Genomic DNA, 22,154 nt, shown 5'->3' with positions numbered 1-22,154 from the left:
CCCCAGCCCCCCCCCCCGCCTTAATTTCATTCTCTTAAAATCTCTTGAACCACATTCGGTCCCTAAAGTGGGAAATTATTTATTCCTTAAGAATTGTTGAGAAATTAAATAAGATAATAATATCTGTCACGTTTTTAGAACACTTAAAATATAATTGGACAAGCTCAATATGTCAGCTATTGTTATCTTAACTAGTCACAGTAAGAAAAATGTTGCTTTAAATTATTCAACTGAGCTAATCCTTCAAATAACCAAGGCACAATTTTGTCTTTTTTTAGAAATTCTTTGCTTCCCAATCATCTTATATTTTCCATCATTACTATCTTCAGCAATAACTATAAACAATAATAACTTTCTACTGACCAAAAAAGTTTTACAAAACGTTTTTGTTCCAACTTCCTTTTAAAGGAACAATACATCTTTTGAAGCTTTCTTATGTTTTTCAAATAGGCTATATACTTCAGGAAAGGACAATAGCAGTAAATTATTTTACTTGTTTTTAGTATATATACATACATATATACACATATATTCTCTCTCTCTCTCACACACACACACACACATTTTTTACCGTGTTGGGTCTTGAACCTGGGGCCTTGTGCATGCTAGGCAAGTGCTCCCAAAAATATCACAGGGGGGCAAGCATAATAGCCTAATATTAGCATTCCCCTTCAGATAGGTAGAAAATTAAAGGAAAAAAATAAGGATACTGAGTTTTATGTTAGTATTGTATCCTGCTATTTTGATCAAACTGTTTATTGGATCTAGAAATCTTCTGGTAAATTTTTTTTTATAGTTTTTGATGGATACAGTAACTTAATTTTATTTATTTATCTTTATGTGGTGCTGAGGATCGAACCTAGGGCCTCAAGTGCAAAGGAAGCGTTTACCACTGAGCTACAACCACAGCCCTCTGGTAGATTTTTTAATGCTTTAGTTATAGAGTAATGTCATCAGCAAACAAAGATTGGCTTCTTCTTTTACTTTGCTTATTTTAATTTATTTTTAAATTCTACTCCATTTCAGATATATTCAAGGAAAGTTACATTTATTTTTTTTAAAGAAGTCTACTTTATTCTTATCCCGGTAAGAAAGAAAGTTTTGCATACAATTAAATGCTGTTTCTTAATGGAGTTTTTCTCATTTGAAGATAATCAAGATATTACTTTTGATGTTATTATTATTTTGGTGATGCTGAGGATTGAACCCTGGGCCTTGCACATGCTAGGCAAGTACGCTACCACCAAGTTACATCCCCAGCCCAGTTATGTTTTTCAAAGAGGCTATACACTTCAGGAAAGGACATTTATTTATTTACTTACTTAATGAAGTGAAGGAGGGACATAAGGCATGTTACATCTCCCAGGAGCCACACATTAAAAAAAATTTTTTTTTTTTTAGTTGTAGATGGACATAATACCTTTATTTTATTTAGTTTTTTAATGTGGTGCTGGGGATCGAACCCAGTGCCTCACACATGCTAGACAAGTACTCTACCACTGAGCCATAACCCCAGTCCCACAGTATGTTACTTTTTTTTTAAAATATTTATTTTTTAGTTGTGATGTTAATAATAACATCACAATACCTTTATTTTATTTGTTTTTATGTGGTGCTGAGGATTGAACCTAGGGCCTCACATGTGCTAGGCGAGTGCTCTACTGCTGAGCCACAACCCCAGGCCAGTGTGTTACTTTTGACAAGAGAAAAGAAAGTATGTTTGGCTGGGGATACAGCTCAGAGGTAAAGTACTTACCTGGCATGCGCAAGGCTCTGGTTTCCACCATCGGCACAAGAACATGCCTTGCCTCAATTTTGGATCATTTTTTAATCTGGTTTAAATGTTTTTAGTAGAGCAACAATAAACCGTCTAGGACAATAATTTACTAGACATAAATTCCTAGTGGTTATAGACAAGTAAGTAGGGAAGACAGGCAAGTTTGTTTTATATAGAGCAATTTTATTTTTAAAAAATTCTACCAATTCTAGGAAGTAACTGTTTTTCTGGTATTCATAAACAGTGAAGATTTGCTAAAGTAATTATAACTAAAACACACACACACACACACACACACACACACACACAGATTAACAACAAACTTCAGAACCATTTCCTCAACTAGGCCTTGACTTTCCCTTCTCCCCTGTCTTTGGACTGCCTATCCCAGTTTTAGCAAGAATTTGCCTACCTCTGATATCTGATCAAGTTCTTCATTTCTGTAACTTTGTATGTCTTTGGTCTACCCGGTCTCTTCCTAATTATTTTCCATCTGTTGATAACGTACTCATTGGGGGCATCATTCTATTCATTGGCTATAAATCCCCTGCTATCTTACTGTATTAGGAGTTGAGCCTAATGTCTCCTCTATGGCAACAGTCTTGAATAGTCTTACCATTTTATCATGGTTCAGAATAATTTTTCCTTAACAGGAGTAATCATTGTATTTTATACCATTCAGTATAAATACTGTATAAAAATGACATACTTAAGCACAAAATTTACAGCATACAAGAAAACAACAACAAATAACAGTTCCTCTATTATCTAGTTATCTCTCCCAACCATTCCCTTTAGTTTACAACTTTATGCACCAAGTTAGAAGTTCCTTAGTTCTCATCCTGGACTTTCCTAATATAAGACATCCATACTGTTGGTTAAAAAAGAAAAAAAAAGAATCCCAAACATTCATCCTAAGTGTTTATTTAGAAGTTCAAAGTAAGTGGTATGCCTTAAATCATCAATTGTTAAACAGAACAAAAATTTTAGAGTATTGTCTCAATCTTAATTGAGATTGAAAACATTATCATAAATGTAAAACAGTATGGACATGCAAGCATGTGCACACACCCAAGAAGGAAAAGGATCTGTTATGGTTTGGATGTAAGGTGTCCCCCAAAAGCTCACATGAGACAATGCAAGAAGGTTCAGGGGAGAAATTATTGGGTTCTAAGAGTCTTAACACAATCAGTGATTTAAACCCCTGATAGGGATTAATTTTGAGTGGTAACTAGAGGCAGATGGGGTGTGGCTGGAGGAAGTGGTTAACTGGGGGCATGGCTATGAAGTATATATTTTGTATCTGGAGAGTGGAGTCTCTCTGCCTCCTCACCACCAGGATGTGAGCTGCTTCCCTCTGTCACCCTCTCCCCCATGATGTTCAGACTAACCTCAAGCCCTAAGGAATGAAGCCAGCCTTCTATGGACTAAAACCTCTGAAACCATGAGCCTTCAAATAAACTTTTCCTCCTTACATTTGTTCTGGTCAGATCCTTTTAGTCACAGCAGTGAAAAAGCTGACTAAAACAGAATCCTAATTAGTTTAATTGGCATATCTGCTTAAATATCTAGATCAAGAACTAGGAAATATAAAAGTGAGAGAATGTTCTAATGAGTTGAAAATCAGATTAAAATGAATTAAAAAAAATAAACGAGCACCTTGTTGCTTTGGAACTTAAATGTGTTAAAATACCCATTACAAGATAAGATGAATTTTTTTTTTTGAAAATAGACTCAGTGAAGAAATTAGGGAAAAGTCCACACTGACACCTTGAGATTCAGGTGCCAGACAGTAATGATGCAGACATCAAGTCCAAAATAGTAGAGTTAACTGGATGGAAACAGAAACAATAAAAAACAAGAAGGATTTTCTTTTAACATCTAGTGCTCATCTGGCATGTTATGGCATCCTACCTTAAAAGTGTATCTTTTTGCTGATTCTATTTTTTCTTCAGAATCATTGGGAGTCAAATGTGGATTCACATGCTAGCTTTACCACTTAATTGCTTGGGTTTTGGTTTCTTCATTAGAGAGTATAATGCTTGCTTAATACTACTTGATGAATCCAAAGTAGCCAGGTGCAGTGGCACATGCCTGTAATCCCAGCAACTCAGGAGGCTAAGGCAGGAGGATCATAAGTTTGAGGCCAGTCTCAGCAACTTAGCGAGATCCTGTCTCAAAATGAAAATAAAAAGGGCTGGGGTTGTGGCTCAGCGGACGAGCACCTATGGGTTAAATTCCCAGTACCCCCAACAACAACAAAACAAAACAACCTAATGCAATGAAATAACATGAAATGGACTTAGATATCTATATATTTCCCCCTAAGCAAATGTCTATACATTATCAGATTTTGAGTAATAGGTCTTCTTTTAAGAGTTCAACTTACAGGGGCTGGAGCTCAGTGGTAGAGTGCTTGCCTAGCATGTGTGAGGCACCGGGTTCAATCCTCAGTGCCATATAAAAATGAAATAAATAAAATAAAGGTATTGTGTCTCTACAATAAAAAAAAATTTTAAGAAAAAAATTTTAACTTACATGTTGGTGGAATTGTAAATTAATATAACTATTATGGAAATTAATATGAAGATACTTCAAAAGACTAGAAATGAACCCACCATATGACCCAGCTATACCACTCCTCAGTATTTATCCAACAGAATTTAAGTCAGCATTCTATAGCAATACATGCATAACCAAATTTATAGCAGCACAGTTCACAGTAGTCAAGTTATGGAACTAGCCGAGGTGTCCATCTAAGGATAAAGAAAATATGGTACATACATACAATGAGGTTTTACTCAGACATAAAGAAGAACAAAATTATATAATTTGCAGGAAAATAGATGAAGAAAAATGGAGAACATTATGCTAAGTGAAATAAGCCAGACTCAGAAAGTCAAGGATTGTATGTTTTTTCTCGTATGTGGAAGCTAGAGAGAAAATGGGAAATAAAAGAGATCTCATTGAAATAGAAGCAGAAGATGGGGAATAGAGGGAGGGAAGGTAGAAGGGAAAAAAGGAAGTATGGGGAAATGAAACAATACAAATCATGCTATACAATGTGAACATATAATAAAGACTACTATTGTATATAATTATAATTCACCAATAAAAATATTAAAAATAGGGGCTGGGGATGTGGCTCAAGCGGTAGCGTGCTCGCCTGGCATGCGTGTGGCCCGGGTTCGATCCTCAGCACCACATACAAACAAAGATGTTGTGTCCACCGAAAACTAAAATAAATAAATAAATAAAAATTCTCTCTCCTCTCTCTAAAAAAAAAAAAAAAATTAAAAATTAAATGAATGACAAAAATAGGATTTAAAGTTAGACAAAAATAGTTCACATTTTTATAGGTAAACAAAAAAATAATTCATTTGGTCCTGGGCACTGAGATAAGTAGTAAGACAGGGACAAAAGGAGAACAGCCAAAGAAGTAAGCCAACAAATTCCCTTTTGCTTGAAAGCACTGGTTCTAAATTCTGGCTACAGATTAGAATGACTTGGGGAGATTTAAATGAACTGATACCTGGGTTCTATCTGCAGAGATTCCAAAGTAATACGTCTCTTAACAGGCAGAGTACTCATTAGTAGGGCTTGGGCAGTGAATTTTTTTTCTTTTTCTTTTTGATAGGCCTCACTAAGTTGCTGAGGCTGGTCTTGAACTTTCGACCCTCTCCTGCCTCAGCCTCCCAAGTCACTGAAATTATAGGCATGTGGCCACTACATTTGGATGGACACAAAGACTTTTAAAGCCTTCCTCAGGTGATTCTAACATGTTGTCAAGGTTGAAAACCACTACCTTCACTTAATATAAAGTAGAAAATAATCACAATGGATAGAAGAAACACTGTTCAGTAACTTGGTTTTCCAAATTCTGTATACATTACAATAGCAAAACAATTAACACAAATAATAGTCCTCAATAAGGATGTGTCAATTATTTTAAAATAACTACAATCCAAAGCAGCAAAACTGCCAAATAAGTAGTACAGATAATATATGGCACAGAACTTACAGGGAAGGAGATGATAAGGGCTGGGTTGGTGAAAGAACAGTTATAAGGAAGCCAGGCACAGAGGTGCATACCTGTAATCCCAACAACTCAGGAGGCGGAGGCAGGAAGATCGAAGGTCGAGGACAGCCCCAGCAACCTGGCAAGGTCCTAAGGAACTTAGAGAGACCTCAGCTCAAAATAAAAAATAAAAAGGGCTGTGGATGGAAATCAGTGGTAAAGTGCCCTTCGATTCAATTTCCAGTACCAAAAAACAAAACAACACAAAAACAAAACAGAACCCTGTTTTAGAAGGAAGAGAAAGGATCTAAGCTATATTCTGCCAAGTGCTTCAGATACTTCCAGGGGCCATTACAAGAGAGTGAAATAGTAAGAACCAAAAAGGTGGGAAAATGAGTAGTAAGAACAAAAAAGATAGGAAAATACTTTTTTAAAGCGGATCAGTTTGGGTGATCAGAGGACTTACTGGGAGATAATAAAAGAGAAGGGTAGATGAGTCAGATGGCAGTAGTAAGCTAATATCAAACCTGTTTTTATTCTGTAGGTTATGGAAACCTGCTGAAACTTTCTGACTACAAAGTTCCATTAAAATAAAATAAAAATAATAATAATAATAAAATAAATAAAATAAAAATAATAATAAAATAAAATAAATAAAATAAAAATAATAATAAAATAAAAATTTCTGTCAGTTAATAAGAAAGTACTGGCATTAGCACTAGAGCTTCTCAAAACCTGGAAATCAGACTGCTCTCTGGAATTTAACTAATGAAAAATCAAGACAAACTGTTAAAGCAACATTCATTCACTCATTCATTCAACAAAAATCTAGGCCTACTATGTTTTAGGCAATAGTTATTCATTAGCATGCTGTCCTCATGGAGCTTACATTCTAGTAGGTGGAGAGACAACAGATAACAAAAAATAACTCAAATACATAGTATGTTAGTAATAAATGTGAAAGAATAAAAGATAAGGCAAAGAAAGGGGATGCAAAATGTCAGAATTCGGAATTGAACAGGGTAACCAGATAAGTCTTCACAGAGGAGATAATTCAGGTTAAATAACTGAATGAAGTAAGTGATACAGAAGGAAGAGAACTCCAGAGAAGAGAGAAAATAAAAGACCCTTAGTGAGAATGTACGGATGGACCAGAGAGTATCAGGGTATCAGAAATGGTGGGAGATGAACTCAAGAAAAGTGGCAAAGAGGTTAAAAATCCCAAGACAGATGGGCATGGTGGTACACTCCTTGTAAGGGAGTCTGAGGCAGGATGATGTCAAGCTCAAGACCAGTGTGGGCAACTTAGCAAGATCTTGTCTCAAAATAAAATAATAAAAAAGGGCTTGGAATGTGTCTCAGTGGCAGAGGTCCTGGGTTCAATCTCCAGGGTAGGAGGTGGATGTCAGGGTAATAACTTTTATTCTACTGGAGGGTTGTGAGCAGGAGTGACATATTCTTACCTACATTCTAACCAGATCATTCTGGGTGCTTTCCTGAGAGGAGGTGTTGGAACAGGAGTTGGGGCAGGGAACAATAGTAAAAACAGGGAATCAGAGAAGAGTTTGTAAAAATCTAGATTAAGAGATTTTAGTGGCTTCTTCAAGAGTGGTGGAATAAAGGTGTGATGAAAAACAGTCAAATTTTGAGTTTATTTTAAAGGTGGAGCTACAAGATATGCTAATGGCCCACACACAGAGTGAGAGAAAGAACAATAAAAAATAATACCAAAGTTTTTCCCCTGAGCAACTGAGCTCAGGAGGAGGACTACGAATCAAAGCTAGACACAGCAACTTAGTGAGACCCTGTCTCAAAAAATAAGGCTGGAAATGTGTCTCAGTGATTGAGCCCCTGCCTGGGTTCAAGCCCTGGTACCAAAAAAACAAACAGAAAAAAAAAAACAAAAACTAATTAAGTAATAATTATATGCAGTTATCTCCTGAAAGCCTCAATATTTTATTTTCTATAAACGCATTCATGTTACTACACCATTAACTTGGTTGCTGTTTAAGACTACGTCATTGTATCAACAGAACTGCTTACTATCTTCACCATCTACTCCAAAGAATCAAAATAAGCAGGATCATAGGCTCCGGAAATAGTCTACTGATGTTACCCTGCTCTATTAATTATTCTACAAAGTTTACAAAGTTGGCTTTTTTTTTTAACCTTAAATGTGCCTCAGTTTATCAAACTGTAAAATGAGGACAAGTAAGTATCTCTCCTACTGGTATAATACAGAGTACCTAGCACACAGAAAGTACTTAAATGTTACCTAGATACAAAACAAAGAACCCACAAGTCAAAGTTCTCTCACATTTAAAAAATCCTACCACTTTTCTTTATTGCAGTACAGTATTATACTAACTTCTTATTTATATGCTATACCCTGACTGATATTGTAGTGATATCATATGATTCACTGAACTGAACATTACATCTCATAAGACATCACCCTAAAATACATATGTAGCAAAGATAAATTTTATATACTGCTCAAAACTCATTAATATAACTGTGAAGAATTTATAATAAATCAGCTAGAATGTAGAAAGAAAGGAGAGGGTAGAGGCAGAGAGAATAATTAAGAATGTTATTAAAAATAATTCAAATAAGAAGTCCCAAATAAAGACAGTGTTAGAAGAAATGTGGACAGGTCAGAGAAACTATTAAGTACAAAGCGTATCTTTTTGTCTGGATATGCATAGAATAGAAAAGATACAAAAAGAATTGTTAATATTGGCTGACTTTCAGCAGAACTGGGTGGCTGGAGAAGAGGAATAAGAGGGGACTTTTAACTCACACCCTTTCCCACCACTTAAAGCATGTAATTATAGTTCTCATATGCATAAAATAAAAAGTTTTTAAAAATTAATGGAGATGGAGGAGCAGAATCTAATGACAAGAAGGAAGAATTTACAGGACTAAATACTGAATGAACAAAAGGAGAGGCTAAAGGTGTAAAAGATGATAGGAAATGTTCTACACCTCTCCACAGGAGACTCATGGTGGGATGCAGAGAAATGAAGAGTTCCAAAGGAGCAGAAAGGAAATATGATGAAGGGAGGTAAGAGAGGAAGATAATAACACTACACAGATATTGAAATTTTCAAGTTAAAAATGCCCAGTCATTTGTCTTCACTATCATGACTAAATTCCCCCATCCAGAGTTTTAAATTTTGTGATCCACTTAAGGATTTATTTGTTTTTGGCAAGGAGATGGGAAAAATTTATACACCAGAAAGAGAGAGAAAAGAACAAATAATGCCTGGTCCTATAGCATGTGTTTTTCTGAATTTATTACAGCAGGAGGAGGAAATACTTTCATTAGTTGTTTGCAAGGCTGCTGGCAAGTATATATACATAGTCATTTTGGTATCCACAAGACAAGATGGGATCTATTAGGAAAAGGCCCCCAGGGGGGTTGAATGTTCCCAGCAGTGGTATGGCACAGCACCTGTGATGGCAGCAGGTATTTATTTAGATACTGTAATGCACAAAAAAAAGTATAGACACATTCCTGAAAACGATACCTAGAGATTACCAGAAACAATTTGAAGAGGGGTGTTTTATTGGGGGTACAGGCATGTGAGCTGGGGAAATACGAAAATTAACGAAGCTGTGATCTCTTTTGCATCAATAGGCTGTGTCTACACTGTGTTCTTGATGCTGTGCTAAGCACTAGATAAAAAGACATGGTCCAATTACTAAGGAACTCAGTCTTGTTATCAGGGAAATGTAGGCAAGTAGACAATGTAAGAATCTCCTAGAACATTTTAATGTTTCAATTTTTAAAATAGAGATTTCTTTATTGGAGTTTGAAAAAGTTCATCAAACTTTGTTGGGGCGGTTTGATTCAATTCCCCCTACTTCCCTAATTTAGAAAGAAACGTGCGGCCCACTTATTTAAGTGATTTTTCCAAAACCACACATCTAGTTGTTTAAATGCACACCAGGGAGAACCCAAGTCTTCTAACACTCTAAACCATTCTTTCCACTACATCACAACACCTCACTTATAATTCCTTAAAAGGATGTCTCTATTCTGGTTTTTCATTCATGGTACGTGAAAAAAAAAAAAAGTGTAGTGAAAAAAGCACGGGTCTGAATCATACAAACCTGGGTCTTAATTTTCTGGCTAATTATACTACTTTGTTTAGCATTAAGGCTGATTCTAATAAAATAATTTAATGCTTTATAAGAAATTATGATAACCCTGTACTCTTAACAAGGATTGTACCTGCTTAGGTTTTGTGCTCCTGACCCTCAATTTTGTAAGACATTCTATGAATACTACTCAGCAAAGCTAACTAAAAAGAAGTGAAAATAAAGAATGAAAGTACTGTAATGAGTGTGGTAGCCCAGACTACTACTCCCAGCTACTAGGGAGGCTGAGACAGAAGGCTACAAAGTTCAAGGCCAGTTTGGGTTATTAGCGAGATCCTGTATCATTAAAAAATTTTAAAAGGGCTGGGGATATAGCTCAGTAGTACAGCATTTGCCTAGCATGCATTAGATCAACCCCCAATACTACAAAAAACCTATTCCCCCCCCCCCCCAAAAAAAAAAAAAACCCAGAATGAAAGTGTTAATGCTAATTGATGACTTGTCATAGCAAATAGCTTTAGGGCTTACTTCATTGTACAAGAGTAATGACTCCTCTAGTAAATTGAGGAGGGAATACATAATCAAGGAAACCTAGTCTAATATATTTCCATGAGCTCTATCAGAGCCCTCAATCCCTGAATCTATTTATAACATTTTTTACATCTCTACTAGTGATTTTGATAAATCTGTTTCTCAAAAGAGAGAGAGAGAGAAAAAAAAAAGGCTTACAAGAGAAACTATTGTCTAAACTAAAAACATATAGATCTATTTCTCAGTTAATTTATTTTTGAAGTTATATACAAATATTCTACTAGTAAGGCTAAAGGGGGGAGGGAACCCACCTTTTTTCAGCCCTAAAATTCTCTTTGCATTTGTTTAAAAAATGATGAATTGTGAAATGAAGGAAACAATGCAAAGAACCCAAGCAAGTAGTTCATTCCACATTTCAAGCTTCCTAGTTAGGGTATCTTGGTTTTGCTAAGCACTTAGAACTAAGTAACTGAAGAGTTTAAGTACCTAGAAAAGAACTCAGGATAAAGCTAAAAGCATATATTTCTGCATGTTATTACATTTTCCACTTCCTGTTTTATTTAGACAACTCATCATGACCATTTCAGATAATAATGAAGAAGTTAAAAACCCAGCTTCTGGTGGGGCACAGTGGTGCAGGCCTGTATTCTCAAGTGACTCGGAAAGCTGAGGCAAGAGGATCCCAAGTTGGAGTCTAGCCTAGGCAACCTGGGGAGACTCTGTTTCAAAATAAAAAATAAGAAGAGCTGAGGATGTAGCTCGGTGGTAAGGAACCACTGAGTTCAATTCCCAGTATTGAAAGAAAGAATTAACAAACCAACTTCCTCTTTATAAATGTGATGAAACCCTCAGCAGTTAGTTTTAAGAATGAATGATTTTACTAGCTTTTTTCGTAGAAATGCTTGCAAGGAAATCAGAGACCATCATTCAACAAATTTACTTAAGGGTCCATTGCTTTCATGTAACAAAAATAAAATATTAAAAATATTTTAAAAAATTAAAAAAATATATTAATAAAATATTTAAAAATAAAGTCAGCAATATTAAAACATATCTGGCATCATGGCTTAGATGTCTTAAAATAATCCAAACCAAATACAGTTGAGTCTTAGCTAAGAGGGGGAGAAAGAAGAAGAGAGGGAAGGGCAGATTTTCAACTTCCTTTAATAATTCAAAATACAAATTAAGGATGAAAATATCTTGATTTCAAAAAATCAGTTTAATAGTGCTATGGTTTGTATAAATCTTATAGGACAAAAATCTCATTATTTACAGTTTATGACTTCTAAGGCATTCATATCAACAATTCCTGTTAGAAAAATACTTTCTCAATTTTTTAAATTCAGTTAAAAGGTATCTCAAGTGTCTGGGGTTGTGGCTCAGTGGTAGAGCACTTGCCTCGCATGTGTGAGGCACTGTGTTCAATTCTCAGCAGCACGAATAAATAAATAAATAAAGGCCCATCAACAACTAAAAAAAAGGTACCTCAAGTCTAGAAGAAGGTAACAAGTTAGGAGAACTCTATAATCTTTCAGATTCATAGATATAAATAGGTTTCACCTCTGGGAATAAAAACTAACAAAATTTTAGTAACCTCAAATCATATGGATTTTTATAGTATCAGCTATAACTTAATTATACACCCTAAGGAAGACAATGTTGTTAATCTAAAAAAATCTTTAAAGTCAGGAACGGTAGAACATGCCTGTGATCCTTGGGAGACTGAGGCAGGGGATCACAAGTTCAAGGTCAGCCTCAGTAACTTATCGAGACCCTGTCTGGAGATTTTGCAAAGAGCTGTGGTTCATTGGTTAAGTGCCCTTGGGTTCAATCTCCAGTACCCCCACCAAACAAATTTACTAAATATGAATGAAATTCAACAACACTTTTTGGCATATTTACCAATTATGGTTTGCTTATTATGCCATTATTAAAATTAAGAAACAAAAGAAGTACACCAGAAGAGGAAACTGGTCCTGGATTTGTTATAAAATCTAGGCGATTAATGTTATTGATTAACACACTTAATATCTAAAGACATTTTAATTTGCCCATTGAAATACATACATATTTTTCCAAGTTTAATTAAAAAGGCATTGCAGCCCAATGGCAAGGACAAAAACCCAACATTGGCTAAATGTTATCACTTCAACACAATAAACCTCAACGTTTATTTTTACCTAAATTCCTTGTGAAATCTTTTGTAACAATTTTTTGCTTAAAATAAATGGACCATCAGTTGAGCTACCAAATATTTTATCCCAGAATTTTCATATAATTAAAATTTATATGCACCATTAACTATTTGCCTTACAATAAACATTATTGTTTTCTTTCCAGCATTGTTTTTTCTCTAAACCTTTAACACTTATGAGAATAAATTTCCAATAAGAGAAAACCTAATGATAAAGTGTCGTTCAATTGCTTTTAAGTGTTGAGTACCTTCTTTGGCATTTCAAAATGGCATGCCATATGTAGATATAACAAATTATTCTGTAGAGAGGACTCCCAGATCATAAAGAGTTCCCCTTTTCTCTCCAATCTCTATCTAAATAATATTAATAATAAGATAAACCTGGCTAGACTTACAGAACACTCAGGGGTGCATACTTGGAACTAACAGTCACTGTTGGAAACAAAAGACACAATTCTTGTTCTATAAGGAGTTATCTGGTGAGAATATTCTAATTTCTACAAGCCTTAAAATGCTGTATTTAGTAAAAAAAAAAAAAAACCCTGACAAACTTTTAAGAAAATGTGTGCATTTGTCAGTGAAATAGTTATTCTACCTCACTTGGGTCCTGCTCTTGTACTTAAAGACACTTTTAAACAAAAAAGTATATAAATTGCACACTGATAAATCCAACAATAACCCAAGACACCACCATGGGGCATCAAAGAAGGCAGATGCTTTGTCCAGACTTGATTGTGTTAACATAAGGTTTAGGCACTACGTAAAACCTTTCTGGAGTTTTTAAAAAAAATTCATTGGTTATTCTGGATTGGTTAACAAGAAGCTGAGAACTATTTTTAAATAAATTATCGTTAAGACGATGCAAGATGCAAGGGAGAGAGTCACTTAGGGGGCCGTAGGCACATGCAAACAATCATGGGAGCATCTGCAGGGAAAAGTGGTGCTCAAATTCTGAAGTCAATGCCCAGAGGCTTACACATTTATTGTAGGTAGTTCGTTCAGCCGACAGTAGAGGAGAAAATAAGTACATGTGTAGTGAGAGGGACAATACTTGGAGACCTCTCCCAGTAGAAGTCATGACAGCAAAATCACTTCCTGAGGAAGGAGGAGCAAAAGGGAAGTTAAGAGTCCACCCTGACCAGGAAGTGACTCGCCCTAAACTAGCCCCAAACACATCAAAAAATGGGGGGATGGGGTGAGCCCCGACAGCCTGAGGCGGTAAAATAACTGCTGCTTAATACATCGCGACATCACCATCGCCCACTCTCAAAATTACAGAAAAGAGTCCACAGTCACAGTTCAATAAGGGAAGTCTCTTCTCATACAGGAAGGTCACTGGGCTGTGCCCCAGGTCCGGGAGGAAGAGAAGAGAGTGAAGGAATGGGGAACTGGGGACACCGTGAGGCTGAGGAAAGCCCCTTAACAGGAAAGCGTCCCGACTGCAGAGAGCGCATGCCAGCACCGGAAAAGAACCTTCTTTTTCCTGGGGATACAGCCAGGCTTCCCACCGCAGCCGGGTCGGGCCCCTGTTCCCAGTCGGGGGAGGAGGTAAGAGAGAGAGGCGGACCCCTTACCTTCTCCTCATCCGACACCCGATCCTCGAAGTCGGCCATCTTGGGCTGCTCTGGCCCAGCCCGGCCGCGGGCGCGAGGCAGGCCGGGAAGGAAGCTGAGTGATGGAATCACCGCAGGGGCCGTCGGAAGGACCCGCCCGGAAACGCCGAGCAAGAGGGCGCCAATATCAGCTACGCGCCGGGGGTGACGGCCTCGAGCGCCTGTGCCCCAGGAAGTCGGCTTTGCCTTCAGGAGTTTGAAGTCTATTATCTTTCTCTCTCAGTTATAGTCGTTCCCCATTCATCTAATGGATGCTGGCAGCCTGTTTCCACTGTTCTTGGTGCCTGGGCTCCTTCCGACTAAGGAGCACTTGTGATTCCTTTAAATTTTTCTGTACCGGTGATCTCCATGGCAGCCGAATCCAAAGCGCTAAGAGCTGGTCGGCCCTTGAAAAGACCGGTGGCTTTTCCAACCCCGGGAATAGGGTGAAAGGTGACCCTCATCTCGTTTGGAAACAAAACCACTCCAGCGTGACATCTTAGTTCAGTTCCTCCAGAATAGGTGCCACTATCCGCCCTTCCCCCCCCAAGGAAAAGTTAGGCCCAGTGTTGGGTCCTGCCCGCCACCTTCCAGATCTTCTAGGTCCCGTTCCCAGGACTCAGCCTCTACCGAGCCCAACTTCAGGTCCTCCACTATCCCAGGATTCCCGACGCTCGGTTTCCTGCCCTTCTCCCCTCCCAACTCCCGGCGCCTGCGGGAGCGGCAAGATGGCGGACGGTGACGGCTGGAGTGAAGCCGCGACTGCAGCGGCATTTCCTCCTGCACCTGCTCCCGGCCTGAGCCCGCCGCTGGGCTGGAGGGAGCGGCTGCGGGCCGGGCTGGCGGGGACAGGGGCCTCGTTGTGGTTCGTGGCGGGGCTGGGGCTGCTATACGCTCTGAGGGTACCCCTGAGGCTGTGTGAGAACTTGGCAGCGGGTGAGAGGCCCAGACCTCCCAGGGACGGGCGGGGACCCAGGAGAGGTGTCTGGGGCCAACGCCAAAGGGCAGATAGGAGGAGACTGGGCTGCTGGATCCAGTGGGTTCAGTTTCTCCTGGGCCATAACCCCGCAGCTGATTGTCAAACCTGAGTTGCAGCTACCGACTCCTCCCTGGGCGTCTTAAGATCCGCCCTCTCCTGTCCTCGTTTACCCGAGGAAAAACCACCTGACAAGCTGTAAGGTTTTAGGTGGTAGGACAGAAGATATCACGACTCTCAGACTTGGATACAGAATTTATATACACTATCACCATTTGTAGTCCCTTGAAAATCGTTCCTTTGAGTCTCCAGCTGCCCAGCTAAGAGGGACCCACAGCCAGACAACAAAGGCATACATATCTGTAATACAGAGATCTCAGGAAATGCCACGGTCTTAGTCTACCATTCTTTTGTTTTAAAGTCGATCTGTTAAGAAATAGTTTTCGTAGTGTTTTGTCTTTTTTTCTTAAAGGCTTTGAGTAGTAAAACAGATCAGTAAAGGAAGAAGAGAGTGAGCTCCACAGACAGTAATGGGTTTGTTTGGTTCTTTCAACATTTGTACTGTGCTTGTTATTTAGCAGCCTGTTTCCACAGTTCTTGGTGCCTGGGCTCCTTCCTACTAAGGTACAAGGACATGTAAGAAACGTTGATCCCCATGGATTCTACAAATAACTATTCTTTCACTGTAAACAGGACGAAGTGGATGGGGCCCAGGGCATCTTACCATGTTATTACAACATTTCTTTTATTCGTGTTCTGAGTAGCAAACTCAGAACAAGATGGAAGAATTCTATTAAGTTATGACTTTGTCAGTATAATGGTTAATTTTTTCTATAGTGAGAGAAGGCAAATGTCTCTTTTGTGAGATAATGTTCTGAAATATTTTGGATATTTTAGAAGATCAGTATGATATAAATTCAGATCTAATTGATTACAAAACAAGCTGCAGAGCTAATTTGGCATCTCTAACAGGTGTATCAAGTGTTTAATGGTAGTTTGTATGCTCAGTGAAATGTTTTTCATTGTGTTTATCCTTTATTTTTCTATGTATTAACTAAATACACCATTTAGATGAGAGTAATTCACTATTACAGATTTTTATTTTAAAACACAAAAAGATATACATAAAAAAGAAAAAGTATTTGAGACAGTTATTTGAATTGAAGAATTTGAATCAGGACTTCTGTAAGTCAGGTGCAGAGAGCTCTTAGTTTGTTACTTCTCTTCCTAAGCTATTTTGCCTTTTTTGCTGATTTAACTAATTTAACCAGAAACACACTGGATCTTTCCCTCTAATTTGAAACACTGGTTCATATCTAACCAAAGTAATTAGGGAGTGGTTTTAAATTTCCTTTGTGAAAGTGTGTGTTTATCTTCTTATAGATTTGCAAAAGGTCTAGTGTAAATTATGACTTAAAAGTACAGTGGTTAAGTTGGGTACAGATAGCATACACCTGTAATCCCAGCGGCTCCGGAGGCTGAGACAGGAGTTCAAAGCCAGCCTCAACAAGGGCAAAGCGCTAAGCAACTCAGTGAGACCCTATCTCTAAATGAAATACAAAATAGGGCTGGGGATGTGGCTCAGTAGTCGGGTGCCCCTACCAGTTCAATCTCTGGTATTAAGAAAAAAAAAAAAAAAGAAAGGAAAAGTACTTAAAGGTCTTTTGAGTATTAAGAAACAAAACAAAAACTCAGTGGTTAAAGAAAAATCGAAACAACAGTGACAACAAAAACTCAGTGGTAGAGTGCTCCTGGGTTCAATTCGTNTGCTTAAAATAAATGGACCATCAGTTGAGCTACCCAATATTTTATCCCAGAATTTTCATATAATTAAAACTTATATGCACCATTAACTATTTGCCTTACAATAAACATTATTGTTTTCTTATTTAGATTTCATATGTGTACTAGTGATTAAATATGCTAAAATATGCTTTGAATTCTTTTTTTTTTTTTTTTGGTATTGGGGATCTAACCCAGGAACATTTTACATGGTTTTTTATTATATTTATTTATATCCCCAACTCTTTTTATTATATTTATTTTGAGACGTGGTATCATTAAGTTGCTTAGGTTGACCTGAAACTCGTGATCCTCCTTTCTTAGCCTCCTGAGTCACTGGGATCACAGGCAAGCGTCACCATGCCTGGCTAAGTATGAGTCATTCTTAAAAGCATTTTAGGTTTTGTTTTGTTTTTAGTACTAAGGATTGTACCTAGGGCCTTGTACATGCTAAGCCTTATTTTGAGTTTTTTTCTTTTTTAACTAATGAACAGTATGAAATCCTAGCTTTATATGTGAGAATGTATTTTTTTAAAATATGTGATAGGATGGGAATTTATAGTGGTGATTTAAAAAACTACAACTTCTTCAAATGAATTTCATACTATATATTAAAACAGTTTCTGACTTAGATGGTTGGGTTAGGATTTTTCAACTTTACAAAAATGGTGCCCATAAGGATTTAGTAGAAATTTTGAATTTTGATCTTTGCCTCGGTTAAGAGTATGCTTTTTTCAATGCTGGGCACCAACAGGGAGCTGGTCTCCTATTAAGGCAATCAGTCTAGAGGATAAACAACCAATACTACATAGTGTACTGTGTTGCTAAGCTATGGTCTAGTCAAATCACATGTATTATGGACTTAACAATATTTTCAATTTATAGTGAGTTCTTTAGGACACAACCTCATTGTAAATCAGGAGTATCTGTACTCCATATGTCCCTCCACTCAAAGACACCTGCATATTTGTAACTTAAGTACTTAAATTTGTGTGTGTGTGTGTGTGTGTGTGTTTGTGTGTTTAACTTTTATGTTTTTTCTTTTAACAGTGACAGGATTTTTAAATTCATTGACACCCAAATTCTATGTGGCACTTACAGGGACATCTTCTTTGATATCAGGACTAATATTTGTAAGTACTTTTTATTTTTTCCATTCATGTTTTGGTATGTAGCTAAAGATCTTTTATATGGTTATAATAATTGCAAGTACTTACATATCAACATTTCAAAAATGTGTTTGGTACCTAGTAACTTAAAGTTACCTAGTCAAACAGGTTTGGAGATTGACAGTATTTATTGCATATTAAAGACATTTGTACTGTAGTCAGGAAGTGTTGGGATGGGTTACAAATTTAATGTCTAAAGGACCCAGATTAGTAATAAAAAATGAATGAAATCAGCAGAGTGTAAGAAATTCCTTATTTACTTTGAGGACTGGGAACTTGCAAAGTGCATATTCCTTCTAAAAGGAACTGAAGATAATTGTTGTCATGTAGACTTATGACTAGTACATCTTCTGGTTTTATAAATGATTTTAAGAGAAACTGGATATACAGACTTTATATAAAATCTTTCGATATTTTAATATTAACAACTTAAGTAGACTAAAATTTATGTGTCTAGAATTCAGCCTATAGTTTTTACAATCCCCAGGTTTTTATCTGTAAATGGGAAAATAATGGTATTCACGGGATTATGATAACTAAATGAGATGAATATATAAAACTTGTAACCATGGTAGTTGACTCAATAAGTATTTAATGAATTTTGGCTATTATTCTGGGAAGTGCCCTAGTTAGAAACCTGTTTTACTTTGATTCAACTTTTCCTTTAACAAGGTATCATTTTTTAATTTAAAAATATATGTTTAAATTTTATAATATCCATTGAATCTAGTGTTTTCTAATATACATTTTGGAAAACTACTGCTACAGATAAAAATCTTTTAAGTATTATGTCATGTGTGGCCCATGGATTTTTGTATTCTTTTTCTTATCTGTAGGTGGTGCTCTCCAGCTTTAGTAGAAATAATATCATTTGTATTGGACTTAAAAATAGGGACTGACACTATTTTTTTAAAGTAAATGTTAGACAAAAAAGGAATTTTTCTCTTGGTTCAGAAAAATTTGAATTCAGGAGAAAAAATATATGGTAATATAAGTCACAATTTATTGGTTGATAAGATCCACTCATAGTTAAAGCATATTTCGTCATATTCTAGCATATTTAGTTAATAGAATACATGTGAAATCTAAAATAAGAAAATAAGCTATCTTTTCTTTTTTGGTGGTATTAAGGTAGTATCGAACCTATGGGCTGAGCTATATCCCCAGCTCTTTTTATTTTTTATTTTTAGACAGGGTCACTCTAATTGCTGAGATTGGCCTCAAACTTAGGATCCTTCTAAGTCATTGGATTACAGGCATGTGCCACCATGCCTAGCAGAAATAAACTGTCTTTAAATGGCTGATATGGGGAAAAAGCATTGATTTCGGAACAGGATCTGATTTTGAGTATCAACTAGCTGATAACTCTGGGCAAGTCACACAAACTATAAAATTTCTCATTCCTTCATATTTAAAAGAGGGGATATCTTATATATTTAATTCATAGAAATATGATGTCTAAAACCATTTAAAAAATTTGTTGTTACTCTTTTTGAAATAGGAAATTCAAGTAACATTTTAAAGACTAAACTATGTCATTACCCTTGCAGTGTTGATAGTTTTTTAAATTATTAATATTAGCAAAGGTTGTTGTGTATATAATTTCTCTTACTATCTGGACTTACATATACACATACATTTACATATATACATACATTTACATGTACACTGAGATATATTTGGGAAGCCATTTAATGTAATGGTTAGAAGCTCTGAAGTAAGACAGACCTGAATAAGAAACTCGCTTCTGCTTACTTCCCAGTGGTGGTAACTAGAGCTAGTTGTTTGAATTTGGAATTTGTGTCCTCATTTCTATAATTAGTTATTATGAGAATTAAATGACATAATGTATTATAAAAGACTTGGTAAAATGCTTGGCTCATGGAAAGCTTTTGATAAATGTTAACAATTATTATTATCATTGTTTATTTGTGTTAAAAAGTTGATCTAAAAGTTCAGAAAACTTCGAATTCATATTTATTCATAAAAATGCTATAGTGAAGAACAGTTTATTTTTGTTCCCCTTGTGATTTTAGTTCTTGATGGCATTTATCCAATTTTTAAATCCAAGATTTATCCAACATAAATCTTGTCTTTTCTGTCACATAAACAGTTTCTGCTTGTGTAATTTCTTCTGATTGTTTCTTCTTTAAGTTTCATCCCACATCTTAGTAAAATATATGGTATAAGCCAAACCATGACCACATTTGGTGGGAATTAACTCCTTGTTAACTAGTAAGAGTAAGCAGAAAGGAAAGCCATTTTAGGTTGAGCATAAAACATTAGTGGCATAATAGAAAAAAAAAGGAGCAATTTGATTTTCTAGCACTTTCCTTTAAATATTGTAGCATTTAGTCAGTGGGCTACAATATAGTACAAAGCAACTGCATAGTTTAGGCACACAAGTAGCTGCTTTATTATTTACTAAGGCAAAAATCAACATTCCTAGAGATTTGAACACTGGTGTGTGTGTGTGTGTGTGAGAGAGAGAGAGAGAGAGAGAGAGAGAGAGAGAGAGATACTCTGTGGTCAGTAATTTTTAAAAAAATTATAATCTTTTAGGCATTTGTAGATGTGTTTGTTTATTCTTTAAATGAGGTAATATGTTTCTCCATTACATTTAGCAGGAGAATAGTCTATCTGTTAACTTTTTTGAAGGGGGTTTGCTGAGGATTGAACCCAGAGTAGTCAAGCCTTGAGCCACAATTCTAGCCCTTTTTATTTTTTATTTTGGGACAGGGTCTCACTAAGTTGCTTAGGGTCTAAGTTGCTGAGGCTGGCCTTGAACTTACTATCCTCCTGCTTCATCCTCTTGAGCTGCTGGGATTAAAGCCTTTTTTATTTGAGATAGGGTCTTGCTAAGTTGCTGAGGCTGACCTTGAACTTGTGATCCTCTTGCCTCATCCTCCTGAATCAATGGAATTATAAGCATGTACCACCACACCTAGCTGTTGTTTAACTTTCTTTTTTTTAAATATGTTTAGTTGTAGATGGACACAATCCCTCTATTTATTTATTTACTTATTTTTATGTGGTACTGAGGTTCAAACCTAGTGCCTCACACTTATTAGGCAAGCACTCTACCACTGAGCCACAACCCAGCCCCTGTTGGTTACCTTTTTAAGGGACATGATCCATAAATTACAGGAGGAAGATATTGAAGTAACTTTATAGTTGAAACATATAAAACTAGTTGTTCAACTGAAAGCCCCTGATTTATTAATGTAACAAATATGTAGAGAGCCTTTTATATACAGACATCCCGTCTAGATGTTGAGTATACCATGGTAAGCAGACAGATTCTGGCCTCTTGGAATTTGGTCTAGAAGGTGATTATTGATATTGATTCATTTGACAATTTTTATTGAGTGCCCACTGAGTGTCACTGTTTCAAGGCACTGGGCTTATAGCAGTGCATAAAACAAAGAAAAAAATCTTTGTCCTCATAGAGCACACATTATACTATGGGGATATATAATAAAAGATAAAGAAGTAAAATAAATAGCATGTTCTTACTCTTTTTTTTTTCTTGCATGTTCTTATTCTCAGTGATAAGTGGTAAGGGGAAAAAATGAAGCAGAAAAGGACATATAAAATGTGGGAAGAAAGTTGAAATTTTAACTAGGTTAGCAAGGAAAAGCCTCACTGAATGGTTGTTTTGTTCCCCACCCCCCTTTTTTTGTTTGCTTGCTTGTTTTTTGTTTTAGTAAAGACCGGCTGTATGAAAAAAAAAAAAAAAAGTCTGCTTAGAGGCTTGAGGAATAGCACAATCATTGTAAGTGAAAAGATTACTATGAAAGGAAAATAAGATCTAGTGGAAGCACAACTACCTATTCTATTTTGTGGAATCAGGAACTAAGTTCCCTGAGAAATTGTAATTTAATATGAAACACAAAGAACCAGACATAGGGAGTTGTGGAGGTTGGAATATCCAAATATGAAAACGTCTACTAATTCATAGAGAGCTTCTTTTGGTTGGTTCCTTTTTTTTTTTTTTTTTTTTTTTTT

At 36.4% G+C, this 22,154-nt stretch overlaps 2 protein-coding genes across 12 annotated transcripts in view; one reads left to right on the top strand and one right to left on the bottom strand.

Annotated features, from left to right (window-relative positions):
• The window catches only part of Capza1 (capping actin protein of muscle Z-line subunit alpha 1), a 40,947-nt gene extending 26,302 nt beyond the window's left edge, over window positions 1-14,645 (bottom strand). Inside the window, exon 1 of the mRNA XM_015502186.2 lies at window positions 14,202-14,645. Within this exon, the coding sequence (XP_015357672.1) occupies window positions 14,202-14,240 (39 nt within the window). The 5' untranslated portion in view covers window positions 14,241-14,645. The remainder of the gene's footprint in view (window positions 1-14,201) is intronic.
• Window positions 14,041-22,154, top strand: part of St7l (suppression of tumorigenicity 7 like) — a 164,472-nt gene continuing 156,358 nt past the window's right edge. For 6 of the 11 annotated variants that reach the window (XM_015502183.2, XM_048814524.1, XM_048814525.1 and 3 more), the window contains exons 1-2: window positions 14,948-15,155; window positions 18,028-18,110. In XM_015502183.2, the coding sequence (XP_015357669.1) occupies window positions 14,948-15,155; window positions 18,028-18,110 (291 nt within the window). Of the gene's footprint in view, window positions 14,176-14,947; window positions 15,156-15,667; window positions 15,730-15,775; window positions 15,820-17,310; window positions 17,350-18,027; window positions 18,111-22,154 lie in introns of those variants that run through there. The other 5 variants (XM_048814527.1, XM_048814531.1, XM_048814529.1 and 2 more) reach the window with 5 other exon arrangements.

The sequence above is a fragment of the Marmota marmota genome, unplaced genomic scaffold, assembly GCF_001458135.2.
Source record: "Marmota marmota marmota unplaced genomic scaffold, marMar, whole genome shotgun sequence".
Classification (NCBI taxonomy): Eukaryota; Metazoa; Chordata; class Mammalia; order Rodentia; family Sciuridae; genus Marmota; species Marmota marmota.
The sequence above is the reverse complement of the archived record's forward strand: the minus strand, read 5'-3'. Positions and strand labels throughout refer to the sequence as shown.